The 27,211-nt window shown below is 41.0% G+C and overlaps 1 protein-coding gene across 3 annotated transcripts; it reads right to left on the bottom strand.

Moving 5' to 3' along the window:
• Positions 1-9,235: 9,235 nt before the first annotated feature.
• Positions 9,236-26,905, bottom strand: TMEM150C (transmembrane protein 150C; the record flags this gene model as incomplete). Of its 3 annotated transcripts, none has more annotated exons than XM_079920088.1 (8): positions 9,236-10,980; positions 11,361-11,485; positions 14,488-14,665; positions 17,830-17,957; positions 24,595-24,662; positions 25,128-25,160; positions 25,290-25,343; positions 26,820-26,899. In XM_079920088.1, 8 exons carry the CDS (start codon positions 26,897-26,899, stop codon positions 10,906-10,908), a joined length of 741 nt encoding a protein of 246 aa, XP_079776214.1. In that variant the 3' UTR covers positions 9,236-10,905. The 3 variants fall into 3 exon arrangements, with proteins under 3 accessions (XP_079776214.1, XP_079776213.1, XP_079776215.1); XM_079920087.1 differs by having other exon boundaries at positions 10,915-10,980; positions 11,251-11,485; XM_079920089.1 differs by lacking the exon at positions 9,236-10,980 and having other exon boundaries at positions 11,223-11,485; positions 26,820-26,905.
• Positions 26,906-27,211: the final 306 nt, after the last annotated feature.

Below are 27,211 nucleotides of genomic sequence, written 5' to 3' on the forward strand. Positions count from 1 at the left end.
GTTGGTTTATAGTATTGAGTCTTCTGTCTAGTTGTTTTTTCCATTGTTAAATGTAAATGTGGAGTATTGAATTCTCAATCTATTATTGTTGGACTATTTCTCCCTTTAATTCTTGTCTGTTTTTGCTTCATTTACTTTGGTGCTTTGTTTTAGGTGTATATATGTCTATAATTGTCATATCTTCTTGATGGATTGGCCCTTTAACATTATCATGAATAAACTTTTTTGTGTCTTGTAACAGTTTCTGTCTTAAAAGTCTATTTTGCCTAATGTTACTCTGACCACTCCAGCCCTGTTTTGGTTACTGTTTACATGGCATATCTTTTTTCATTTTTTAATTTTCAACCTATTTTTACCTTTATTTTTATTTTATTTTTTTTTGCGGTACGCGGGCCTCTCACTGTTGTGGCCTCTGCTGTTGCGGAGCACAGGCTCCGGACACACAGGCTCAGCGGCCATGGCTCACGGGTCCAGCCGCTCCACGGCATGTGGGATCTTCCCGGACCGGGGCACGAACCCACGTCCCCTGAATCGGCAGGTGGCCTCTCAACCACTGCACCACCAGGGAAGCCCTATTTTTACCTTTAAATTGAAAATGTGTTTCATGGAGACAGAGTATAGCGGATTATGTTTTAAAAATCCATTCTGTCAGTCTCTGCCTTTTAATTGAAGATTAATCCACCACATTTCATGTAATTACTGATAAGGACCTACTTCTGTCATTTTGCTATTGGGTACAAACTTGTAACTAGAAGATGAATAAGTTCTGGAGATCTAACACGCAACATTGTGATGATAGTCAACAATACTGCATTATATACTTCAAAATTGATTTCTATATTTCTTATATCTTTTTTGGTCCTCAGTCTTCCATTACTGACTTCTTTTGTGTTAAAGAGGTATTTTTTAGTACACCATTTTAGTTTGCTTGTCGTTTCTTTTACACTATATTCTTGAGTTATTTTCCTAGTGGTTTCTCTGGGGGTTATAATTAACATCTTAGTTTATACCAATCCAGTTCTAATTACTACTACCTTAATTTTAATAGGATATAAAACTTGGTTCATATGTAACTCCATCCCCCCCACACTTATGTTGTTGTCACAAATTACATCTTTATTGTGTGCCTATCAACACAGATTTATAATTATTTCTTTATGCAGTTGTCTTCTAAACCAGATAGGAGAAAAAAAAGGAGTTACAAACAACAAACATATTTATATTTTCTTTTAATATTTACCTGTTGTATTAGTTTTCTAGGGCTGCAAAATACCACAAATTGGGTGGCTTAAAGCAATAGAAATTTATTCTCTCACAGTTCTGGATGCCAAAAATCTGAAGTGAAGGTGTCAGCAGAGTTGGTTCCTTCTGGAAGCACCGAAGCACTGAAGGAGAATCTGTCCCTTGCCTCCTAGCTTCTCATGACAGCTGACAACCCTTAGCAGTGCTTGGCATGCAGATGTATTACTCTAATCTCCATCTCACATGGCATTCTCCCTGTGTGTCTGTGTCTTCACATGCTGTCTTACAAGTAGTATTGGATTAGGGGCCTACCCTACTCCAGCATGACCTCATCTTAACCAACTGCATCTACAACAATTCTATTTCCAGATAAGGTCACATTCTGAGCTATTGGGGATTAGGACTTCAACAAATCTTTTTGGGGAGACACAATTCAACCCATAACACCAGGAATATGTCAGAGCTTTTCAAAGCCCTTATTTGCCGAAGCACCTCATTCTCCACTCTTTCCTCTCAAGCTTTTTGGTTAGTCTGTCTTTTGTCCCATTTGTTATCCAGTGCTCCCGGTAACTGTGACTAATACATTGCCTTTAAACGTTTTTTGACAAATGCCCCTGGGCAGCTGCCTCAACACTGGCAGAATTCTTAGCTCGGCAAGATAAAGGTAAACTCTTTGAGCCAGTCCTCCAAGGAGCCACCAGGCAGATGGTTATGCACTGAATTGTGATTCCAGGGCTCGCCCCCTCCCCCCACCGGCCGCTCTCAGATTCATATGTTGAAGTCCTGACCTCCAGTGTGACTCTACTTGGAGATAGGACCTTCAAGAGATAGTTAGGGTTAAAGCAAGTCATCAGGGTGGGGCCCTAGTCTGACGGGATTGATGTCTTCACAGCAGGAGGAAGAGACACCAGACAGCCCTCACCAAAAACTGAATCGGCCAGAGCCTTGATCTTGGACTTGCCAGCCTCCAGAACTGTGAGAAAGTAAACTTCTGCTGTTTCAAACAACCAGCCTGTGGTATTTTGTGATTGCAGCTTGAGCTAATACACAGCTCAAAACAAACAACCACAGTTCTTGGCAAATGAGGTCCATTTTTCTGCTCCCTTTGGTTCTCTTACCCGTTCCAGAAATACAGGCTGTTATTGTCTAGGCTACCCCTGAGCTGGGGAGCAGGGATGGGACCAAGGTGAGTTAAAACACCACCAAGCTCTCTGTCTTTACTGAGATTCAGCTGTTTTTGCCTTGATTAAGCATTCCCCCGGGCTGCTGTAAGCTTTTACTAACTTTCCAGAATTTTGAAAAAGTTGATTGTGACAGTTTTTGCCAGTCTATTTGTTGCTTTTTTGGAGGGAAGCACTTTTGATGTTCCTTATTCCTCCATTTTCACTGATGTCACCCGACGTGCTCTTTTAACAGTGTGACACTGACACTCCTCCCACTAGGAGGTGGGGGCCTTTGTTCCCTTCCCTTGAATCTAGGTGGGAGCTTATGACTGCTCCAACCAAAAGAGGCCCACGGAAGTGATGCTCTGTGACTTTCCAGGGTAGGTTATGAAAAGGATACAGCTTCTATATCCTTTTGTTCAGGAGCTAGGCCTCGGACACTTGCCCTGAGGAAGCCAGCTACCATGCTGTGAGGGCCTAAATTAGCCCATAGGGAGAGACCAGGTGGAGAGGCCCCTGGGGAGAGGAAAGGAGGCCCCAAGCTGACGCTGGCCTCCATCTACAGACATAGGAATAAACTAGCCTTCAGATGCTTCCAGCCTCCAGCCCTCAAGTCTTCCAGCTGAGACCTCAGACATCGTAGAGCAGGAATAAGTTGTCCCTGCTGTGCCCTGTCTGAATTCCTGACTCACAGAATCTGTGAGCATAATGCATAGTTATTTTTATGCCGCTATATTTTGTGGTAATTTGCTAGGCAGCCACAGTAACTGGAAAGTCACCAAGTGTGTCATATGGTACCAAGCAGTGGACAGACTTCTCATCCCTTTCAGCACAGATGGATTTAAAGGGCCTGTGCTGCAAAGTGCAAGTGAGGAGCATCAAGATTGCCTCATGTGCTCCCTTTTCCTCCCTCCAAACAGTGGCATTTCTTATCTTCCTAGATTTTGTGAGTGTCCCACCTTCCCAATCATCCAGGCTTGAAACCTCAGAATGTCTCTGATTTTTCCTTCCCCTTCACCCTCCTCACGTGGGTAGCAAGTGACACCCACTGTCTTTTTCACAGCCTCACAAATTTGTTCTTTACTTCCCATTCCTAACAGCCTGTGCTTGAAATTCCAGGAGTTCATTATTACTTACAGAATACAGAGCAATGGGGTAGAAAAAGACTGCCAGTAATAATAGGCATCATGCTCTCAGGTTTCATACTAGCGAAAGGTAGCATTTAAAGCTTTCCAAGGGCAAGAAATGATAATGCTTATAGATATATGACATGGAAGTCGGCTGTATTTTGAGAAGGTGCCTCCAGGGCCATTCAAGAAGCAAATCACTGGGTAGTCTCTGGAGTACTTCTTTATTTTTTTGTTGTTTTTTTAAAAATTTTATTATTATTATTTTTTTGGCCGCACTGCACAGCTTGTGGGATTTTAGCTTCCCGACCAGGGATCAAACCCAGACCCCCTGCAGTGGAAGTGCGGTGTCCTAACCACCGGACCGCCAGGGAAGTCCCTGGAGTACTTCTAGTCCCTGGATCCACTTTGTTCCTGTGTTTAGTCAAAGCTCTTTTGCTCCAGCCCCTCTGAACAATCCCGGGCTACAAATCTAAACTTGGTTTAACAAAAATCTAGAGGTGTTAGATATTATTCCAATATTGACTGTTAAATCCCTTAGTTCTACTTTCTACAAAAATATTCATTCAATAACTTACACCATTTTCTTTATCCTAATCCAAACAGTATTTGTAAGGAGAGTTTTTGACGATTTAAATTTAAAAAATCTGAGTATGACCTGCAGAGTCATCTCAGCTTCCTGTCTTAAAACCATGAAATAGATGCAATTTTCCTCAGGTAAGGACCCAGTTATCCAAAAATAACTATTTTATTTTTGAAGCTCCATGAGAGAAAATCAGGTACTGACACAGAGTTTGCATAAGGATTAATTTTAGGTCCTATTTAGAACTTGGGTATTTAACGTGTACTAGTTGCTGCAGACATCATAAGAAAAACCCTTTTTTTAATCTAGAATTTCCTCCTTAAGACCCATAAAGCTGTTTGCTATGAGAAGCATGGGGACAGTTGCATCCTCTGAAATCTGACCCTATTACTATTGTTTCCTAAGTGCCTTGAACACTGAGCAGCTCATATTTAAGAGACTAAATTAAAAAAAAAAAAAAAAGAAAAGAAAAAGAAGGGGATAGTAGCTACCAGTCATTCATTTATTTTAAAAAATATTTACCAAAGTCAGAAAGAGAAAAACAAATACTGTATGCTAACACATATATATGGAATCTAAAAAAAAAAAAAAAAAAAAGGTTCTGAAGAACCCAGGGGCAGGGGCAGGACAGGAATAAAGACACAGATGTAGAGAATGGACTTGAGGACACGGGGAGGGGGGAGGGTAAGCTGTGACAAAGTGAGAGAGTGGCATGGACATATATACACTACCAAATGTAAGGTAGATAGCTAGTGGGAAGCAGCCACATAGCACAGGGAGATCAGCTCGGTGCTTTGTGACCACCTAGAGGGGTGGGATAGGGAGAGTGGGAGGGAGACGCAAGAGGGAGGAGATATGGGGATATATGTATATGTATAGCTGATTCAATTTGTTATAAAGCAGAAACTAACACACCATTGTAAAGCAATTATACTCCAATAAAGGTGTTAAAAAAATTTACTAAGCACTTAACTATGTGCTGGGCACTGTTCTAGGTGCCAGGTATATGGCAGACAAAAATCCCCGCCCTCGTGGAGCTTGCACTTTAGGGGTAGAGAAGATGAGATAATAAAATAAGTAAAAGGTATTAGAGAGTGTTACGTATGTCAGACTTTTAAGTAATCACAGGACCATGTTTTTTTTTTTTTAATTAATTTATTTTTGGCTGCGTTGGGTCTTTGTTGCTGTGCGCAGACTCTCTAGTTGTGGCGAGTGGGGGCTACTCTTTGTTGCGGTGCTTGGGCTTCTCACTGCAGTGGTTTCTCTTGTTGTGGAGCACGGGCTCTAGGCGCACGGGCTTCAGTAGTTGTGGCAGGAGGGCTCAGTAGTTGTGGCTCGTGGGCTCTACAGCGCAGGCTCAGTAGTTGTGGCGCATGGGCTTAGTTGCTCTGCGTCGGATCTTCCCAGACCAGGGCTCGAACCTGTGTCCCCTGCATTGGCAGGTGGATTCTTAACCATTGCGCCACCAGGGAAGCCCAGGACCATGTTTTTAAAAATGCTATGGGGCAAAATAAAGCTGGAAAGAGTGACAGTGTTGGGATGGGCTTGAGGAGGGTGAATTTTAGAGGCCAAGGAGGCCTTAGTGAGAAGGTAACACTTAAGTAGGTGAAGAAGGTGAGAGACGGGGGAAGATTGTCCAAGCCAGAGGTTTTAGCAAGTGCAAAAGTCCTGAGGTCAGAGCATGGCTGGCTGTTGGAGGAACACAAGGAGGCAGAGGGAGTGGACCAGGCGAAATGAAAGATGGAGAGGCAGGTCCTGTTGGGGCTTGTAGGGCATTTTAGTGAACGGGGTTTTTTAGTAGGAATACAAGAGAAGCCACTGGAGGATTTTAAGCAGAGGAGTGATGATCTGAGATCATTGTGACTGCTGTGTTGAGGACAGTCTGAAGGGAGCAAATGAAAAAGCAGAGAAAGTAGTTTTTGTAGGCTATTCTAAAAGTCCAGGAGAGATGGAAGTGGCTTGGATTAGATGGTAGCAGTGGACGAATTCTATTATAATTTGAAGATAGAGCAAACCAAATTTGCTGACAGATGTGGGTGGGGTGTGAGAGAAAGAAGAGATAAGGATTACTTCAAGGTTTCTGTCTGGTAACTGAAAGATGAGTTGTCCCTAACTTAGATGGGAAGACTCCTGGAGGAGTGAGTTTAAAGAGCTCAGATCAGGACTGTTAAACTTTAGGTGCCCTTCAAGGGGAGATGTCACAATGGTAGTTGTATATACACGTCTGGCATTTAGGATAGAGGTCTGGGCTGGAGAAGTTGGGAGAGGTCAGCATATGGCAATTGTTCAAACTAGAAGACTGTATGAGGTCACCAAGAGAGTGAGTGTAGATGGGAAGGAAGAGTTCCAAGGCCTGAGCCATGGGGGACTTCAACATTCAAAGATGTCAGGGAGGAGAAGGCCCAGCAAAGGAGACTGAGGAGGGGACAGAAGCAGGAGGAAAACTAAAAGAGCATGGTGTTCTGGAAGCCACGTGAAGAAAATGTTTATGCAGGTAGGTGATCCAGTTGTGAAGTGTTGCTAGGTAAGGTATGAAAAGAATGAACTGTGTATATAACATGACAAGGTCTTTGGAGAACTTGAGCAGAGCAGGTCCAGTGAAGTGGTAACAAGCAAGACTGGAGTGTGTTCAGGAAAGAATTGGTCCTACTGTATAGCACAAGGAACATATTCAATATCCTGTGATAAACCATAATGGAAAAGAATATGAAAAATATATATATGTATAACTGAGTCACTTTGCTATACAGCAGAAATTAACACAACATTGTAAATCAACTATACTTCAACAAAATTTTAAAAAATTTTTTGAAAGAATTGGGGGCTTCCCTGTTGACGCAGTGGTTGAGAATCCACCTGCCAATGCAGGGGATACAGGTTTGAGCCCTGGTCTGGGAAGATCCCACATGCCGCGGACCAATTAAGCCCGTGCACCATGACTGCTGAGCCTGCTCTCTGGAGCCTGCGAGCCACAACTACTGAGCCCGCGCGCCTAGAGCCCATGCTCCACAACAAGAGAAGCCACTGCAATGAGAAGCCCGCGCACCACAACGAAGAGTAGCCCCCCGCTCGCCGCAACTAGAGAAAGTCTGTGCGCAGCAACAAAGACCCAATGCAACCAAAAAAATAAATAATAAATAAATAAATAAATTTTAAAAAAGAAGAAGAAAGAATTGGGAGAGAGGGGCTGGAGAGAGCAAATATGGACTTTTTTTTTTAAGATAGGAGAAATAAAACAATAGTTATGCTAATGGAAAGATCTTTGCTTTTCCAGTGAGGCACCTAGCTTTCTCACCCACCCTCCCTTCCTTGGACTTCAGATTTGGATATTTGCTGTTTCTTGGAACCCTCACTTTGAGGAATGTTAATAGGGAATCTGAGCTGATATGGAACTGAGGATTGTGAAAATCAACTTATTTCATATGTGGAATTCTCTTTCCCCAACTTCCCACTACTTTGAGGGACAAAACACATGTGGCCAGGAGTCCACTTACTGTGGCCAGTAAGCTACTAGGCTGTTCATAAATGTTTCTCCCATTCTGAGCCCATGGCAGGACAGCCACTCTAGGGTATGGCCATGTGGTTTTGTTTGTCACTTCATAGCAGCTTTAAGACCAGTGAGCAGTCTCCCACATTGCCTTGGCTGACAGCCACTGTGGAAGCAGTGTTAAGACGAAGCATCTACCAGCCAGGGTCTGAGTCATAGTGATGAGCAGAGCCCCTTTGATAACCCGGGTTAGACACCTAGCATGAGTAATAAACTTTAGTTTCGTTAGTTTTATTTTGGGCTAGCAAAACCCGATCCATCCTGACACAATGCCTAAGGACCAAAATAAACAGTGATGTACCAGTCTCCACAATAACCAGCAGAATGCAAATTTCAGGGTACGCAAGTTTTACTTTCCCATACCAGGGGCAAAGAAAACCCAATAAATAACACAGGTAATAAAACTTGACCTCACTGTCAGTTCTCCATTAAATCAAAAACTATGGAACCTTGAAAATGTTAACATTGTTCGTAAAATATTTCTCTCCTAACCAGGAAGGCAACTTTTCTTCAAGAGACTTAGCTGGACTACCAGAAACATAGTGTAGTATATTTACTATTTTGTTCTCTGGGTCATCTGCGTTAGCTCCTCCAGGAATGCTCACTCCAAATGCAGATTCCCTGGCCTTGTCCTTCTGGATGAATGCTGTGGTCCTTAACTCCTAGGAGGTTCTGTAAATTTGATCTTTATGTGTCTGTGTGGTCTAATACAAAAATTTATTTGGTCTTTGTCTTCCGGTTCCTGCCAAGAGCTGCTAAAGCTCTTGGCATTTTCTGAGTGATAGGAATGGCTTTTGTTTTTTGTAATGAGCCCCTTTGATCACACTTGAGTTTATGCTAATGAGATCACTAAGGGTGAGGCCACTAGATGGCCTCAGGTTGGAGCTGGTCACCAGAAAGACCAAGTGGCTAGACCTACTGACTGACCTCCAGGCAGGGGTGGCAGAGGGGGCTGCAGAGGAAGCTCTATAAACTCAGCAATAGTGAGATTCAGAGAGCTTCTGGGTTGGTGAGCACATTGAACCCTGGGAGGATGCTGTGCCCCTGCATCCCTCCCCTTCCTTGCCCCATGCATCTCTTCCATTTGGCTGCTCTCAAGTTATATCTTTTATAATAAACCAGAAAATGGAAGTAAAGTGTTTTCCCAAGTTCTGCAAGCTGTTCCAGGAAATTATTGAATCCAGAAGGGAAGGGAATTGTGGGAACCCTCCAATTTTATGACCAGGTTGGACCGAAGTGTGGGTTATCTGGGGACATGATACTTGCAACCGGCATTTGAAGCGAGGTAGGTCTTGCGGAACCAAGCCTTTAAACCCGTGGGGTCTGAGGATAACTTTGGGTAGTGTCAGAATTGAACTGAATTGTAGGACACCCAGTTGGTGTCCAGAGAATCAGAGAATTGGTTGTTAGTGTTGGAAAACACCCTAGAAATATGCTGCCAATGTCACACTGAAGTTTTCAACATAATGTCTGAGTCAGTTTACACATGCTTTAATATTAGAGAAGAAATGTTCTTGTAAGAGACAAAAGAAAAATCACAATTCTGCACAAAAGAATTTTATTTAGTGGTCAGATCCCGATGAATAATGCCAGTCATTGCTTGATTCTGTTAAAATGCGCTATTAGATCTACTCTTAAGAAAGTGTACGGTGCATCACCAAAAGCTATTTAATTTGGATTGTGTAGAGTAAAAGAAAACTTCATAAATCTTTGTTCTCTGATAAAATTTTTAAAATATAAAAATGAAAAAAACCCCCAAAAGCAGTATTCAAAAATAATAAATGTCACCTTGGACTATTTACAATAAGATGACTTTCTAATAGGAGAACACTCTCTGCTTGTCTCTTTTTCTCACATTTTACTTGTCCCTTAGAGGTATGCCTTAGAGATGCCTCCTCCATCTAACCCTCGTGATTTCTTCCATTCCTGTCTTGCATGAAACAGTCATCTTCCATTCTCTCACACATCTTTGAGTCTTTCTCTGATACTCCTTTTTCGTGCTGTAAATTACCAGTAATTCTATTCAACAGATGTTTGTTGAGCACCTCATATGTGCCAGGCACTGTGCTAAGAGGTGGGGATAAATACAGAGATGAAAAGTCATTGAACCCCCTCCTCAAGAAGCTCAGAGTTTGGGTTGGATTAAAAAAACATTTTTTCACATTATATTCCATGAAATCCCAAGCCCCTATGGAGTAAGTTTGGGGCTTTCTTGAAACAAAGTGCACTCACGGAGGGCCCATCAGCTTGGCCCACTCCACCGCATTTTGATTTAGAATTCTGCCCTTTTTTATGAAGCACATCCTCTAAAGCCCAGGAACAGAGTTTGAGTTCTAAACTCTTCGCAGGTGGGAACTACATGATGTGTTGTAGGGGACGAACTGAACCAATTTGTTTTTCGGGGAGGGTAACCGTTTAATTGGCTTCTACAAATTCTGAGTATGAAAAGCCCTTAACCCCCCGCCCCCCAAAATACTAAATTTGAGCAACAGATACATATTAAGAAACTCCTCCTTGATTTGGATTTACAACACGATCCTCTGAAACTCCTCCCTTTTACAAATGTCCAGCAGGAGCTCTTTTTATTACCTCCACACGTATTTCTTTGTGCTTTTCTGTGAACATTTTCTTAGCTTCAAACATAAAAGCAGCAAATTAAGCCTGCAGGTGACCTTTCTTTTTTTTTTCTTTTATCATGTTGAACCCCAAACAAGCTCAGTTCTTGCGTTTGGCCTACATCTTCTCTGTCCGTGAGGCCCCAAGAGAACCATGGTAGTTACTTCAAAAAAAAAAAAAAAGAAAACAAAGCAAACTATGAAATAGAAAATAAAAACTGAACATAGCATACTATGGAAGCAAAACTGAAACCACACCCTCGCTACCCCCATCTCTCCATGGCAGACCATGGCCTACAAATATTCACATTTGGAAATATTTTCTTAGTCACAGTAAAGTCCAAATCGTGGTGGTGGGCTTCCCCCTCACAGCTCGTAGCGTATTCCTTTTGTCGAATCTGCTCAGACAGCCACTGAACGATGATGAAGGGAGTTTTTGTGGGAAAGTTCTATCCTTGATCCAACATCATCCACAGGTTACACGGGGTCACATCTCTGTACAGTTTCCATCCAACCAAATGACACTCTGTCCATTCAAGAGCCCTAGTGCCAGATTCAGAATGTCCTCGTGAGCTGGTTCCAAGCCCTCTGGATCTGAAGGCAGTTGGGAGTTGGCATTATTCCCATGTTACATTTGGCCTGCCCAAGGTAGGGTGATCAGGATGTCTGGAATACGTGAAGAGGACAAGAAGAGCAGGGGGTGCTGGGAGAGAGGGGAAAAGAGAGGTGATCATGCACAAGCTTCTTGCTCTGTCGTGCATTATATTTTCAGTGCTAACAGCGTGTATTTCGACACATAGGGCTTGTGCTTTTTTGTTAAATAACTCGCCCCGAAACGCTCGTTTGGCAAACGTGGCCATGAATGTGTGTGTGAGTGTGTGCGTGTGCACGTGCCTGTGTTTACGATGTGTCATGAGGTTGTGTGTCAAGTCCTGTGGGTGTGCCTTGGCCCCTCCCCTGATGCTACACCCACCTCACCAGCAAGGAAAAACTGATGGGTTACACCTGGTCGGTTTGATATTCAGAAGCTTCAGACAGGCTTTCTGAGAAGCTTAGGAAAGTCTCCTGGTATTCAGAACATACAATCTCATAACGATAATGCCGGAACTCCACAGCAAAGGTGCCAAAGTAAGACAGGAAGCACATGACCAGGCCCCACTGGACCCTGGCTGCGTACAGGTGGATGCCTTGGGCCATGAGGATGAAGTCTGGGGAGAAGTAGTCAAGGCAAGTTCCTCCATCGGCCACATTAAGACGGGGCTCTTTTCTGGGCAGAGACAGGTTACGGGAAAAGCCTGGCTCTCCCCCTGACTAGCAGAAGAGCTTCACAGAGCCAGCTGAACACCATCTACATAAATAATACAAGGTAACATTATTGAGCCCTTACTTTGTGCCAGACATGCTTCTAGGTGCTTTCATGGAAAACCTAACTTATTCATCACAACATCCTGTTATCAGCAGTTCGCTTAAAATAGGGAAACGGAGGCCAAATGGGTAACACGGGTATTAACTGGTGGAACTGGGATTCAAACACAAGCACTCTGACTCCCTGGCCATGCATTCGACCACTATACTCTACAGCTGCCTAATAAACTGTGAGACTAGCTAAAGAATTACAATTCCAAAGTAACTAGTTGGCCAGAAAAATAACGCTGTATTTTTAAAAGACACTGCAGGGCTTCCCTGGTGGCGCAGTGGTTGAGAGTCCACCTGCCGATGGAGGGGACACGGGTTCGTGCCTCGGTCCGGGAGGATCCCACATGCCGCGGAGCGGCTGGGCCCGTGAGCCATGGCCGCTGAGCCTGCGCGTCCGGAGCCTGTGCTCCACAACGGGAGAAGCCACAACAGTGAGAGGCTCGTGTACCACAAAAAAAAAAAAAAAAAGACACTGCAAATGACGATGGAACAATGTGAACGTATCAAACAGCTAACTACCTCCATATAGGCTGTGTTTGTCTCTGCAGTGATACTAATAAGGTCTAAGTGGCCCCTCTTCTTCTCTCTAGTTTTCACTATTGCCTTTCAGACAATATTCTATAGGCTGGTTTCATTCCTGGTGTTGCATTTAAACTTAAATGAAAGCAGGCAATTAAAAAACCAAAGAACAGATGATTCATCTATGCCTGACTATACACAGAGTGTATGTATATGTACACACACACACACATCAGTATATATGAAGGTAGGAGCTGGGGAGGAGAGAGGTTCATAACGTTCTATAGTGAAAAGCTAAGAGGCCAAGGACTAAATAAAGTTATTTAGAAAAATCAGAATTGTTCCCTTAGAATTAGTTCTACCTTCAGAACTTAGCCTTAAAATCTTGGGAAATTTTCAGAGAGTGAAAAATTCTGTGACAACTACTTCAGCCAAACTTCGCTCTCCTGACTAGGCCTGGATTCATTCACCTGGGAACCACGAAATGGTTCCAAGTCTTCGGAAATATCATGGATCAGAATTGTTTGGTATAAGCTCAAAACTCAGAATGATTTAAAATCTGAACATACTCTTCTGACTGAGGGTTCAAAATGTTGCCAAAGCAATATTAACTTACAGGGGAGGAATATATCTTCAAATCTCGCACTGGCAGAATTCTGACCCGTTTACTCATAAAATATTTTATCAGGTTGCTAGTAATAAGCAAGTTTTTTGGCTTGAATTTCAAGTCCTTAAGTGTTCTCAATCTAATGAGACTTAAGAAAACCGCTAAAATGACTGAATGGCAGTTTATGAGGGAAGAATAAAGAAATGGCTCCAAATACTCCACTAATGAACATCTCCAAACGCTAAACATTTTCGGTTTTTTTTTTTTGTTTTGTTTTGTTTTTTGCGGTACGCGGGCCTCTCACTGTTGTGGCCTCTCCCGTTGCTGAGCACAGGCTCCGGACGCGCAGGCTTAGCGGCCATGGCTCACGGGCCCAACCGCTCCGCGGCATGTGGGATCTTCCCGGACCGGGGCACGAACCCGCATCCCCTGTATCGGCAGGTGGACTCTCAACCACTGCACCACCAGGGAAGCCCAACATTTTCGTATTTTAAAGCCACTCTAAGGAGGGATGGCATAGTGGTTAAGAGTATAAGAACTGAGCCTGAGTTTAGAACAAATCGACACATACCATGTGTGATCTTGGGTAATTAACCTTCGTTTTTCACTATTCCTACTTGTTAAGTGAGGATTAAAAGGGTTGACACATTTAAAGTGCTTAGAATACTGCCTAGCACATTATAAGTACCCAATAAATATTGGCTATTATATTGATGATTGTAACTGTGTTAGCTATACAGTTTGCCGTCTAGGAACTCCCTTCTTCTCCAGTTTCCAGAGGACCTAATGGAGTAAACACTTAGGATTGAGTGACTGATCTGATTGGTGGGGTGGTTACTGGCCGACTTCCACTGGGCCCTGCTATAGTAGGTGGGGTCACTGTGCTCCACCCTAGACCAGTCCCTCTGCGATCTGTTTGGGCTCCAGCTGAGTGTAGTGCTCTCCTCTGCCTTTCCCTGATTTCTCTGCTTCTTACTGGGTGGATAGATTGAATTCCAGGGTGTAAGATAAGAGGCCTGCACAATTTTCCTTTCCAAGTTTACTAGGAATAAAGGCTGATTTCTTCATCCCCATCTGGCTCCGTGTGACTGTTCTCCATTGGTTCAAACTCCGAGGGATGAAGGGAAATAAATAGCACCTCAAAATTATTTGTTTAGGACAACAGTACATGCAGTGGTAATCTAGTTCTTGAATTTTTCCAGAAAAGCTTACTTGTTTTCCTGAAAGGTATAAATGTATTTTTGTCCCTAGAAATTCATTTTAGAGTTAATAGATTAAATGAAATAACAGAGCCACTAATAAAGTCGAAAATGAAAAGAATTTTTCAAGATGGAAGGAAAAAAACCCTACAATTCTCTTTTGGTTATGCATTCTATGTTTTTCACAAAAGGAAACTTTACATCAAAAGGAGAATGCATGGCACCATTCCTACAGATTGAAACCGTTTTGAGAAGGCAGAGCTTGGTTCTCCATCTCCTCTTTGGCATGAAAAATAGGTCTGAAAGTTTTCGTTTTTATACCTATTTATTTTTCTTTTTTGTCTAATATTCTGAGTTGATACGACAGTATATCCTAACCAACTGAGAATGGCACTCTTCTCATCTTCTACATGCACAAATCTGTGTTTTAATCTCACTGGCAAAGAACGTTTTCACATTCAAAGGATACAGAGGACCACGCAGAGAGTGACAGATGCTGAGAGAATAACTCGTGGAATTCCAACTTTCCGTCCTTCATTCTTGATGTTTACTTTGAGTGTCAATGCAGCCTGGATCCAGCAGGTCAGTGTGCCAAATCCAAAAGTCAAGGAAGTTCCGACATTATGGATTTCTTCATCATTTGTGAGCTAAGGGATGAACAGATAATGACCTGTGGAGGCCCATTTAGAAAATACATACAAGCCAATGGAATACGTGAAGGAGAAAAAAATAGGTAAAGAGATGTCCCAATAATGGGATGATAGGTTGTAGAAAGAGTAGAACCCTTCATCTCCACTGGCTCTTTGTGTCTATTCTCCATTGGTTCCAACTCTGAGGGGAAGAAGAGAAATGAATAGTATGCCCACACCTCAAAACGTTTGTTTGGAAGAATCATACAGGCAGTGGTAATTTATTCTTTGAATTTATTTTCCAGAAAAGCTTTGTAGAAAAGTAAAAGAAAAAAGCAGGAGAGTTACACAAAAAAAGAGAAATGTCAAAGTTTCTACAGACATAAACCCCAAACTCTGTTTTCTACACTAAGAAATGAGACCAGAATCCGGCTGTGTATTTACTGATTGAGGATGGCCAATTCTAAGCAGGTCAAGATTTCACTGGCTGGGACAACTAATAACACTTGAGCTGTTCTTTACTCTTACAAAACTGGCCAGTCTATGTAATGTGGCCAATTCATTGTTAATGGGCTTTTGTTTTGTTTCCTATTATAATAAGAAAACTGCACTTATGAGCTTTTGCCATATCTGGAGACCCATTAGGGCAACAGTGTTCGAAGATTCCTGGTCAAGGCTTTTATACAGTTAATAGGTTAAAGGAGACCCATCTGGGTTATTTCAATTGGGGGTTAGAGATGTAAACTGCCCAAATCATTACCCACTGATTTAAAAAATATATCTGTCACTTAAAACACCTTTATTAATTGCATATATTTTTAACTACACATGTACCCCACATATATAGGAAACACAGGTAATAAAATCTACTGTTGAAAGATGGCTTTAAAAACATGGTGAAAATATCTTTTTGAATCGCCATTGCCTTCAGGTGTTTTATTGTTTAGCGTTGCTATGAATAATGGTTGTATCAAATCAATATTACTTTCCCTTTACAATTTTTTTCTATTGTTTTGGCTGTAGGATTTTTTCTTCTTTGAAGAAGCCATTTCCCCCCCCCCCCACAGTTCAAAACACATATTTTTGAAACATTTTATTTTATTTTATTGTTATTTATTTATTTTTTGGCTGCGCAGCATGTGGGATCTTAGTTCCCTGACCAGGGATCGAACCCACATCCCCTGCATTGGAAGCGTGGAGTCCAAACAACTGGACCGCCAGGAAAGTCCTGAAACACTTTAAGTAATGATTCCCCAAGTCAAATTTTACTATTAGGAAATTGGTTTTCCATGGTCTACATAGTCTGTTCATTTATTTTTTAATTCTAATTTTAAAAATAGATGATACAGTTACATGGGCCAAACTTTAAAAAATTGTAAAAAGAGTATAGATTGAAAAGTCTGTCTCTTATCTCATATACTAGCCACCTGGTTTCTCCACAGGCAACTAATGTGTTATTTGTTTCCTGTGTAATCTCTGTAGATATTCCAGAAAATGTTCTTCATATATAGCGTCATCATTTACAGTTTTGAATATCTGTGGTTCACCCAAACAACCCAATCACTGGGATTCTTCGGGGAACTTTAGTGAAAAACAAAATGTCTATTCAGTAACTTCCATCTAAGACCTGGTTGAGAGAAATGATAGTTACTGAGCATTTTACAACATGCCAGTCCCTGTAGCACAGATGGATAAGTGGAGGAAAGACTACCACCAAAATCTCAATAAAAAATGCTCTGTGTCCTAACATTTTGGAGCTTAACAGATAAACTCTCAAATATTCTCCTGATAATTCATCCTCCTAGCCAATATGTTCTAAGAATGCAGCTTTCTCATTATCTAGGTTGATACGGAATGAGACCTAGAATAGTTAGAGGAATGGGTGGGATTGCCTGCCTATCTGTCAGACAGCCCATTAAGTAAAAAATACTTATTAAGGGCTTCCCTGGTGGCACAGTGGTTAAGAATCCATCTGCCAATGCAGGGGTCACAGGTTCAAGCCCTGGTCTGGGAAGATCCCACATGCCGTGGGGCAACTAAGCCCACGTGCCACAACTACTGAAGCCCGTGCACCTAGAGCCCATGCTCCGCAACAAGAGACGACACCGCAATGAGAAGTCCGCGCACTGCAACAAAGAACAGCCCCTACTCGCCGCAACTAGAGAAAGCCCGCGTGCAGCAACGAAGACCCAGTGCAGCCACAAAAATAAAAATAAATAAATAAATTTATTTATTAAAAAGAATACTTATTGAGTTGCTACTGTGTGCCAGGGGACATCTTGGGGAATGAGTTATCCTAATTTAATGAATTATCAGCACTGAGGGTCAAGGACGAGAGACAGTCTTAGAAAATCCACTACCATATTTTCAGTAAGAACATTCCTAAACACTCACTAGAATGCTGAGTGTCTGGAATGCCTGCACCATTTGGATTTCACTCAACAGACAGCGGAGAAGTGTCAGGATTGGTGTTTGACAGTAAGGAGGAAGTTTCTAGCAGTAGTATATCACAGAGGCCGGAGGATGCTGGGGAGGGAATGGAGGCAGGGAAAACAGAAAACTACTGTAACTGGGCAGGGTTTCCATGTCTATTTTACAAATGAAGTCATTTAGGTCAAGAGTTGTGTGAGGGTATTGGCAAGGGAAATTATGCTTAAGTGACCTTGGGTTTCTACATCTCTGGGAAGAAGAGTGAGGGTTAGTACCTCCTTATTCAAGTCACAGGCGTTCTAGAGAAATTCTGGGTTTTCAAACTGACTCCCATGTGAGCTTGCTAATCTAAAATGCAAGGTTTCATCCAATAAGAATATTCAATGTTTAATTACAGAAAGGCAATGATCCTATTAATTTTCTAGAAACGTACATTAGAATACAATTTGTTATGAAAAAAAGTATATAGCGGTTTGAAAGCCCTATTTTAGTAGATACGTTTCCCAATAGCTGTGCTGTATTTCCAATGCATAGGGAGGAATTTCTCATGTTTAATTCAGACTTACGTAGGCGAGGCTCAAAGAACAGATGGGCTGACTGCTGGAGAAACTGTGCATATCAGGAACCACTGTTAGCATTTTTTTAAAGATTCATGGAGAATTCTATGGGCCACATAGTGACTATAACTCAGTGGCTGTGATCATCATATAGGTGAAGTGTGAGATGGAGGTGAAAAAGGCCAAATGAAGTACCTGAAAATTACCAAGTAAGGTCATTCCAAAGGAAGCCAGACAGAGCGCCACCAATCCACTAATATTCAGCCATGGATTTAAAACTTTTGGTTTCAGTTGTATGAAGCGCAGAACAGCTACCACCAGAGCTGGGAATAAAACAAAATGTTATAATTGAAAAAGTTAAATCACACAGTCAGACTAGGAAGCAGCGTTCTAAAGCCACAATGTGCAGAAGTAAACTTTTTGCCACAGTACACCTTTAAATCTCTAAAATGACCGATGCATTTTTAAAAGAAATTTTCCATGTGATGTTTCTGATTACTGAGATGTTTTATTCTAGCTAACCTGGGGAAAGCAGAGAGGAACTGAAGCAGCGTGCTATATGTTATTTGGGTGACGCAAGATGATAGACTGGTAACAACTAGTGTTGTTCTCAGAGTTTTCAAAAACAAGGTCAGCACAAGACAGACTGGCTTAGGAGAACATCACAGAGGCTTGGCACACAACAGATCAGACACAGAGAGACAGCCCGTGGCACGGGAATTCACTGATTCAATCAGCCTTTAGTTTAGAACCGTGTTAGAACAGATAGGGCAAGAAAACACGGGGAAGAAGACAAGGTTACCAATCTAGACAAACCTGCTGGCCCCTGTGCCAGAAATCATTCCCGGGGATAGGAAGGAAGATAAAGGCACATGTACAAATCCCTTTATTACTGGTTTATTCCCTCTCCCTTCTGATTCTACCTGCAGGTGTTCATTGTCAAAGGACAAAGACAGCTCACCCAAATTAGAGCAGTTACAGCAATAAAATCATGGAATCTGTATTTTAACATAGCAGATTTGGGGGTTTGGTATGTACTGAAAATCATATTGATTATATTAAGAAAGCTCAATTCTTCACATGATGTTAATTACTTATTTTAAAATCCCACTCTTTTGAATCAAATTGTCATTGGAGAATCTGCAGAGAGAAAAAGGAAGTTACTTAGATTTCAAATCTGACTTCTAATAGTAACCTTGAGGCCAGTCCATACTCAAGTCACTAATCTAAGAATCTCCTTTTATTAATTGCTTGGTGCAGGGATATTTTCATATTTATACAAAAAGCTGGGAGAGGTCAGTCTACAAATGATTTTTAAAAAGCACTTGCAATTAATATGTTATATCTAATATGAAGAAATGCACTTACTACTTCCTAAGGCAATTTATTTTGACATTAAGGTTTAGCAGGGAAGACAATTAGGAATTCAAGAATCATTCTATTTATACAACAATTAGTAGGTAATTATTTGCTGTAAGTCTGCCTTGATTTCAGGCCATTATTAGTAGCCATTAACAAAGAAACCCATTCACAAGTTTGCATTTCCCAAGTATGACGAATTTCATAGTTTCAAGCTACAAAGTTGGTTCAGTGAGTTGACTTTCAGTTCCAAGTACCTCTGGTCAAAGAGTGGTATACAACTTGGTTAATAGTTGGATTCTGGAAACAAAATAGAAATAAACTGCAATCTATGAAATCTTAAATTGTTTGGATCTGATTTAGCTTTTAGTATATTTATGTTAAAGCTAATGCCCATGATTCATCCTCAAATTAATAGATTATACTTGAGTTGATAATAGCTTTTTAACATCTTTATTGGAGTATAATTGCTTTACAGTGGTGTGTTAGTTTCTGCTTTATAACAAAGTGAATCAGTTATACATATACATATGTTCCCATATCTCTTCCCTCTTGCGTCTCCCTCCCTCCCACTCTCCCTATCCCACCCCTCCAGGCGGTCACAAAGCACTGAGCTGATCTCCCTGTGCTATGCGGCTGCTTCCCACTAGCTATCTATCTTACATTTGGTAGTGTATATATGTCCATGCCACTCTCTCACTTCAACCCAGCTTACCCTTCCCCCTCCCCGTATCCTCAAGTCCCTTCTCTACGTCTGTGTCTTTATTCCTGTCCTGCCCCTAGGTTCTTCAGAACCATTTTTTTGATAATAGTTTTTCAACCTAATGGTTTGAGGGATCAAGTTAGGAGTTATCATATTATCAGAAGTCTATTAATGTTGACAATACCTATCCTAGAGGATGAAAAAATAAGCACAATTTCTAATACTTTTGGGGATACGAATAGGAGGAAGAAGTGGGGAGACGAGAAATTCAACATAAGCGCCCTGACACAAAGTGATCTTCAGATAAAGAAGTCATTAGATTTAGACCAGAAATCTCCACACAAGGCACCAGGGGAGACATTTGCTAATTAATTGTGTGTGGATATTAGTCAGCACATAATGACAGAATACTGAGGCGGCACATTTAATTTCTTTTAAAAACGACTAGTGGAGAGTATGGCTCTGGGAACTTTCTGGTTGTCATCTAGTTTGGAGGGCTAGGATGGTGTCGGAACTCTCGCCGAAGCCCTAACCCACTGCCAAAGCAGACACCGAAATGGCTCTTCACGTTGACCATCCAGGTAGTTTGTGCCACTCTACCCAAAGGGACACAGTCAGTGCCACTGTCTGTGTTACTCATTTCTCTCCAGTGAACTCTGGATGTGTACTATTCTCCTGGCTCCAGCATTGCTAGCCTTCTCATTTGTAATACGGATGGTAAGTCATTTCATCAAGAACAGATGATGACATTAACCAGGAAACAGAAACTTTCCTGAAGACAGGAATCATCCCAACATTCCCAACTTCCAGAACAGCATTCCAAACACCACACTTGGCCCTTTTAACCTATTAACTCCATTATTAATCAGCTGAGGCTAGGCCTAATTTCTTTCCATAATAGGGTCTAGTTGAAATTTTATGGTTGTGGAAATAATAAAGCTTCTGATCCATTAACAGTTTTATTAACAGGTTTAAATGCAGACAGATTCAGACTATCTGTTATGAAGTCTATTTACAACCAAGTAATGATTTAATTATACCTTATTGAAAAAGCTTTCTTGGGCAGTAGGGCAATTTCAAAACCATCTTTATATATGTCAACCAATTTTTACCACATTAACATTCTGCTCAATAGATATATTTTTTGTTTCATTTAAAAATTTAAAATTTTACTTACAGTTTTAGAAAAGATTTTTAAAACCCACCCTTTTGTTGTTTTTGATATTCCCAACAGTCCTTTGCTATACAAGTGTCCCTTATTTAATTTATCTGCCTGTTAAAAAATATAAATATTAGAGTAATTCCTTATTTTCTTTGTTAAATTCTTTTATTTTGAAGCTGATCGGGTTTTTAAAGTTCAAACTCAAAACAGCAGCTCTTCACTGGAGTTCTAGACTGGTGTCTGGCCAAATTCTTTTTCATTTTGTTTAGTTTTACTGTTTATGCATCAATAATTCTTATTTATGACAGCAGTAGAACATGACAATCAATATGTTTTGGCTGAAGGAGGGAAAGACGCCGCTATTAGGTGACCAAAATCATTCAGCTATTAGTTTATCCTCACAACCTCTCCAGAGCAGAAAATAATATTCCTTTTAAGAAATTTTTCTTGGTCTCCAAAGAAGACATACAGATGGCCGTGGCACGTGAAAAGCTGCTCAACATCATTAATTATTAGAGAAATGCAAATCAAAACTACAATGAGGTATCACCTCACACCAGTTAGAATGGGCATCATCAGAAAATCTACAAACAATAAATGCTGGAGAGGGTGTGCAGAAAAGGGAACCCTCTTGCACTGTTGGTGGGAATGTAAATTGATACAGCCTCTATGGAGAACAGTATGGAGGTTCCTTAAAAAACTAAAGACAGAATTACCATATGACCCAGCAATTCCACTACTGGGCATATACCCTGAGAAAACCATAATTCAAAAAGACACACACACGCAAAAAGACACAATGCAATGTGCATTGCAGCACTATTTACAATGGCCAGGTCACGTAAGCAACCTAAATGCCCATCGACAGATGAATGGATAAAGAAGATGTGGTACATGTATACAATGGAATAGTACTCAACCATAAAAAGCAACAAAATTGGGTCATTTGTAGAGACGTGGATAGATCTGGAGACTGTCATACAGAGTGAAGTAAGTCAGAAAGGGAAAAACAAATATTGTATATTAACGCATATATGTGGAATCTGGAAAAATGGTACAGATGAACCAGTTTGCAAGGCAGAAATAGAGACACAGATGTAGAGAACAAACGTATGGACACCAAGGGGGGAAAGTGGGGTGGTGGTGGTGGTGGGATGAATTGGGAGATTGGGATTGACATGTATACATTAATATGTATCAAATGGATAGCTAATAACAACCTGCTGTATAAAAAGAAATAAACAAACAAACAAATAAATAAAATTTAGGAAGTTAAAAAAAAAAAAGAAATTACCCAGCCCATAAAAACTAACCACCCTGTAACCTGGGGCCTTTTGACTTCTGAGATGGCCCACACTCTGTCTGTGGAGTGTGTTTCTCTCTAAATAAATCCACTTCTTACCTAAAAAAAAAAGAAATTTGTCTTAGGTCTTTACACCCCACCCCCCAGGAGAAATGGAAGTGTGGATTCAGGACAAAAAGCATAACTAATTCTATAAGGAAATCACTGAGCATTTGATCTTTGATTAGTCCATCAAAAAGATATAAGATCTTTGCTACACCAACTCATTTGTAGGTTATAAATTATCATCTATACAGCTGCCAACAAGCAGTGATTTACAGGTGGTCTATGTTGTTTCTTATAGTCAGTGATGTCGTCTAAAGTAACAGCCTGAGGTCTAAGAGGGATAGGCCTGGGGAGACAAAAGCAACCACAGTTTAGAGCAAGAATCATTAGTAAACTGATTCTTTTTCATTCCCAGATAAATAATTGTTGGTTCACTCCCACTGAACACTAATCTTAATCAGTTCTGTGTCTACCAGATGGCACTAAAAATGATGAAAGATAATAAAGTATAAATATTGGATGCTGTAATACCTTAGAGCAAAAGCTAGTAAAAACTTAATTGCTTCTTGGTGGAGCAGGGGAGGACTGGAGAGTCAGATGATGACGAATGTCATCTGCAAGAGGGGAACTTGTTTTCATGACTGTGTTTTTGGAAATGCTTTTATAATGAGTTAATCATCAGCTTTATAACTGGATAAATTTGTGAGCTGTGCAAACTGGCATATTTTAGATTTTACACTAAAGACTATTGGGACATATCAATTTGTCTTAAGAATATAAAGGATAATATATTGTTTCCAACATGTTCATTGGTTTCTTTAAAGCCCAGTGGAGGACAGACAGCCTGTGATAGCTTCCTCATAAAGGCAGTCTCCTTCCTCATAAAGGCAGTCTCCTGTGTATCATGATTAGAAGAGGTAGTATTTGCAAAGCACTCAGCATTGTGCCTGGAATATTAAGTGACTGCCATTAATTATTGTTATTATTGTGCTCCGTGGGGATGATCATATGAGTCTGTAACAACCTGCAGGCCTATGTGGTGTGATTGCAGAGGGGCTGGGAAGGGTCCCTGACCCTGCAAGTCCAGATTCACCCTTGGGACTTTGTGTTCTATTAAATGCAAATATCTCCTTAGAGGTCATTTATGCCTTAGCATGAATATGTTTATTAGAGCTCTTCAGAAGAGTAGTGTCAAGGCTAGGAAAAAAGAGTGAGTCTACAGCTCCTGGCAACTTCGAGGCTAAAGGCAGTGACACAAAACTGGACCCACTAGCACTTCCCCTGGTGCCTCACAGGGAACATTCTCCATGTTTCTCACATTATCAGCCTTCTGAACCAACTAAGATTCTGCCTGTGTTGCATGTTGGACCAACAGTCTCCCTGGATTTTCCAGGGAATTCTACAGGTCTTCCCTTTTCCTACAGCAAACATTAAAAAGGAACATGTAAGAGTGAATAGAAATTTCTTTGTGGGGTGTTTATAAATAGATGAAATAACAGGGCACCTCTCTGGGGGACAGGTGCCAATACTCCCTTGGTAATAACATCATCATTCTCTCTTACTTGGAGTGAAAGTCTTACTATGCAAAATAAACACTTCCAGAAAACCATTGTTGAAAAATTTAGCTGTCACTGGCCGACCCAACAATATGCCAGTGGTGGTAGCTGGTTGACCCTTTGAAAGACACAGAGAGTCCTGGCCTGGAGGAAATGGGCTATAAGGTCAATTTGGAGGAAGACAGAGAGCATGGCTGGTTCCCACGATCCCCAGGGAACAGTACAAAGGGGACAGGATATTAAATGAGGGCCTTGGTCCCTAAAGGAAAAGTGGGGAATTGGGGCCAGACATGAGTACAAAAGGTTTCTTTCTTTTTTTTTTTAACCTACATTTCCATTTGCCAGCTTGATATGTGTATAGGCACAGGGGAGAGCATCACCCTAATGTTAAGGCTGACCTTTAGATTTAAAGACAATATCTACACCCATCAATATTTATCACAGAGCCTAAGCATTTTTTCATCCTTGCCAGTGAAAGAAAAAATAAGGCATTCTTTTTAAAGCAAACATATTGCACAATATTACATTCTCATGCAGGATTTTATGGCCCATGAAATATATTATTTCATGCAGCAAAAGAAATAAAGTCAAGAATTGGCTGAAATGATTAAAGATGGTAAAGGGAAAAGAAAACGTAAGGTAAGCAGGTGAATGTAAAAGGATTCATGAGAAAAAAAGACCCTCAAAACAAAAAGGCCTCTTCAGCATATTGACATGATATGATACCGAATTATCAACTAAGTCCACCATGATTTTGATATGAGTTTGGGAGAATTTAAAATAAAAAAGAAACATACCAAAGCACATAAAGCATTCTTTATGCTCTTCTTACCTAGGAATGCTGCCATGTTCATAACTTGACTGAACACACAGCTTGCAGGAGGTTCATCACCTGCAATACTTGAAAAACAGGAAGTGTTTTATTATTACTGTAGTAAAATTGATAACTCTCTGCCATCGACTGAATGTCTGTGTCCCCTAAAAATTCATATGCTGAAATCCTAACCCCCAATGTGAAGGCATTAGGAGGTGGGGCCTTTGGGGGGTGATTAGATCATGAGGGTGGAGCCCTGGTGAATGGGATTAGTGCCCTTATAAAAGGGACCCTAAAGAGTTCTCTTGCCCTCTTTCTGCCATGTGAGGACACAATGAGAGGATGGCAGTCTGCAACCTGGAAGAAGGCTCTCATCAGAACCTGACCATGCTAGCACCCTGATCTTGGACTTCCAGCCTCTAGAGATGTGAGAAATAAGTTTCTCATGTTTATAAGCCATCCAGTCTATGCTACTTCGTCTTAGCAGCCAGAACTAATACACCCTAAACTTTCTTAAGATCCAACAGATCAGAAGAGAATTATCAAGTTACCTTATATACGGTGCATGCTTCACACCAGGTTTCCTGGATAACAAAAGAAAACCCAGAAGCTCAGGTTAAAGCATGGTCACTTGTGCATAGCTTAACTTCATCAGTGGCAAAGTTTTTGTTAAATCTACTGATGAACAAAGAATTACCCAGAGATAAATTTACCTTTCAGCTGAGTTTAATGGGAAAATTTTGTCATCCTCCACAGCTATAAAGTATCTATGAAGAAAAAACAAAAAAATTTATAAAACAAAGAAATGTAAAAAACCCCAAGAATCGGGCTTCCCTGGTGGCGCAGTGGTTGAGAGTCCGCCTGCCGATGCAGGGGATGCGGGTTCGTGCCCCGGTCCGGGAAGATCCCACATGCCGCGGAGCGGCTGGGCCCGTGAGCCATGGCCGCTGAGCCTGCGCGTCCGGAGCCTGTGCTCCGCAACGGGAGAGGCCACGCAGTGAGAGGCCCGCGTACCGCAACAAAATAAAACAAAACAAAAAACCCAAAAATCATTTGTTTCCCAGTTTTATTGGACTAACCACATTAAATCATATTCATTTTTTTCTAACTGGGACAATGTTGTTTTACTACAATGCTTTACCTATAGCTCACCTAGCCCTCTGAACCATAAATGTCATTAATAGTATTTCTGTAATTTTCAAAAGAAAATTAATGGCAATTAATTAATGGCAATCATTATAATCTGGAAACCGGGAAGCAAAGAAGTAAGACCATACAACTTTGGGCAACTAAAATTAGGATTCAGTTTCTAATTTCTCAGGAATACGTGTCCACCTTTCTTAATGAACTGCAAGGAACTAAAATAATTTTCTAGAAGTAAACAGTACTTGAAATAAGCAAGTGTGGGAATGTTTTGTGATAAGCAAGACTTCTAATGTAATGATACCCATTTTATAAACATACCAGACCCAGTCACACACACCAAAAAACTGGACTATCAACGGGACTGTGAATGGAATCTTTATAGCATGTTAATGTCAAATTAGCAAATCTTGCAAATAATGAGTCCACATCACCAGTATTCTTCACCACCTGCTTTGCATAATTTGTTACTTGCTCTTATTATCTACTTTGGGTGAAACAAGAAGGGAAGAGAAATGGGGAATTTAGCATGATTGAATTAGTAAACATTATTTTAAAGTATTTACAAATACATTCATATGAATATGAACAGTTGTCCCTCGGTATATGTGGGGGATTGGTCCCAGGACCAGCAGTGGACACCAGATGCTGTGGATAATCAAGTCCCATAGTCAGCTCCACATCCAAGGGTCCATATCCTCGAACTCAACCAACCATGGACCATACAGTACTGTAGTATTTATTGAAAAAAATCCACATATAAGTAGGCCCTCGCAGTTCAAACTCCTGTTGTTCAAGGGTCAACTGTAACCTACGCACATCCTCCTGTATACTTTCATCTCTAAGTTATTTATGATACCTAATAAAATATAAATAGTTGTAAATACAATGTAAATGCTATGTAAATAGTTGCCAGTGAGCAGCAAATTCAAGTTTTGCCTTTTGGAACTTTCTGGAATTTTTTTTCCTGAATAATTTTGATCTGCAGTTGGTTGACTCCAAGGATGTGCAGTCTGCAGATACGAAGGGGCAACCATACTATCAACACTTGACATTTTTATCTACATTGCACCTGAGTCCTTAAATAAGAGAATACTCACACTATCCACAATCCAGCTGAAGTAAATAAGGTAAATACAAGGGGTAAAAACATCCATATGCTGCATTTCTTCCCATCCATGCCTGTACCCCTGAAATAAAATGAACAGGTATTAATAACTAAGGCAAAAATTGATCTCACTCTTTCAAGATGGAAAAAAACCTGTTTCAAGAAAATAAAGTGCCCTAGTGACTTCCGCAGGTGACCTAACAAAGAGAAGGGTAAAGTGATTAAGTGGCACCTCTAAGGAAATATCACTGCTCATTATTTGGGGTTTTACAATTAACTTCAAAAAGTCACTTACTGGGTTTGAACCAGCGCTGCCACATTTCTGAGCACCTCTGCAATATCTGCTATCATGTGTTGAGACTCCCTGGCCCTTCCCAGTGCTGA

This window comes from Stenella coeruleoalba (genome assembly GCF_951394435.1).
Source record: "Stenella coeruleoalba genome assembly, chromosome: 4".
Taxonomy (NCBI): Eukaryota; Metazoa; Chordata; class Mammalia; order Artiodactyla; family Delphinidae; genus Stenella; species Stenella coeruleoalba.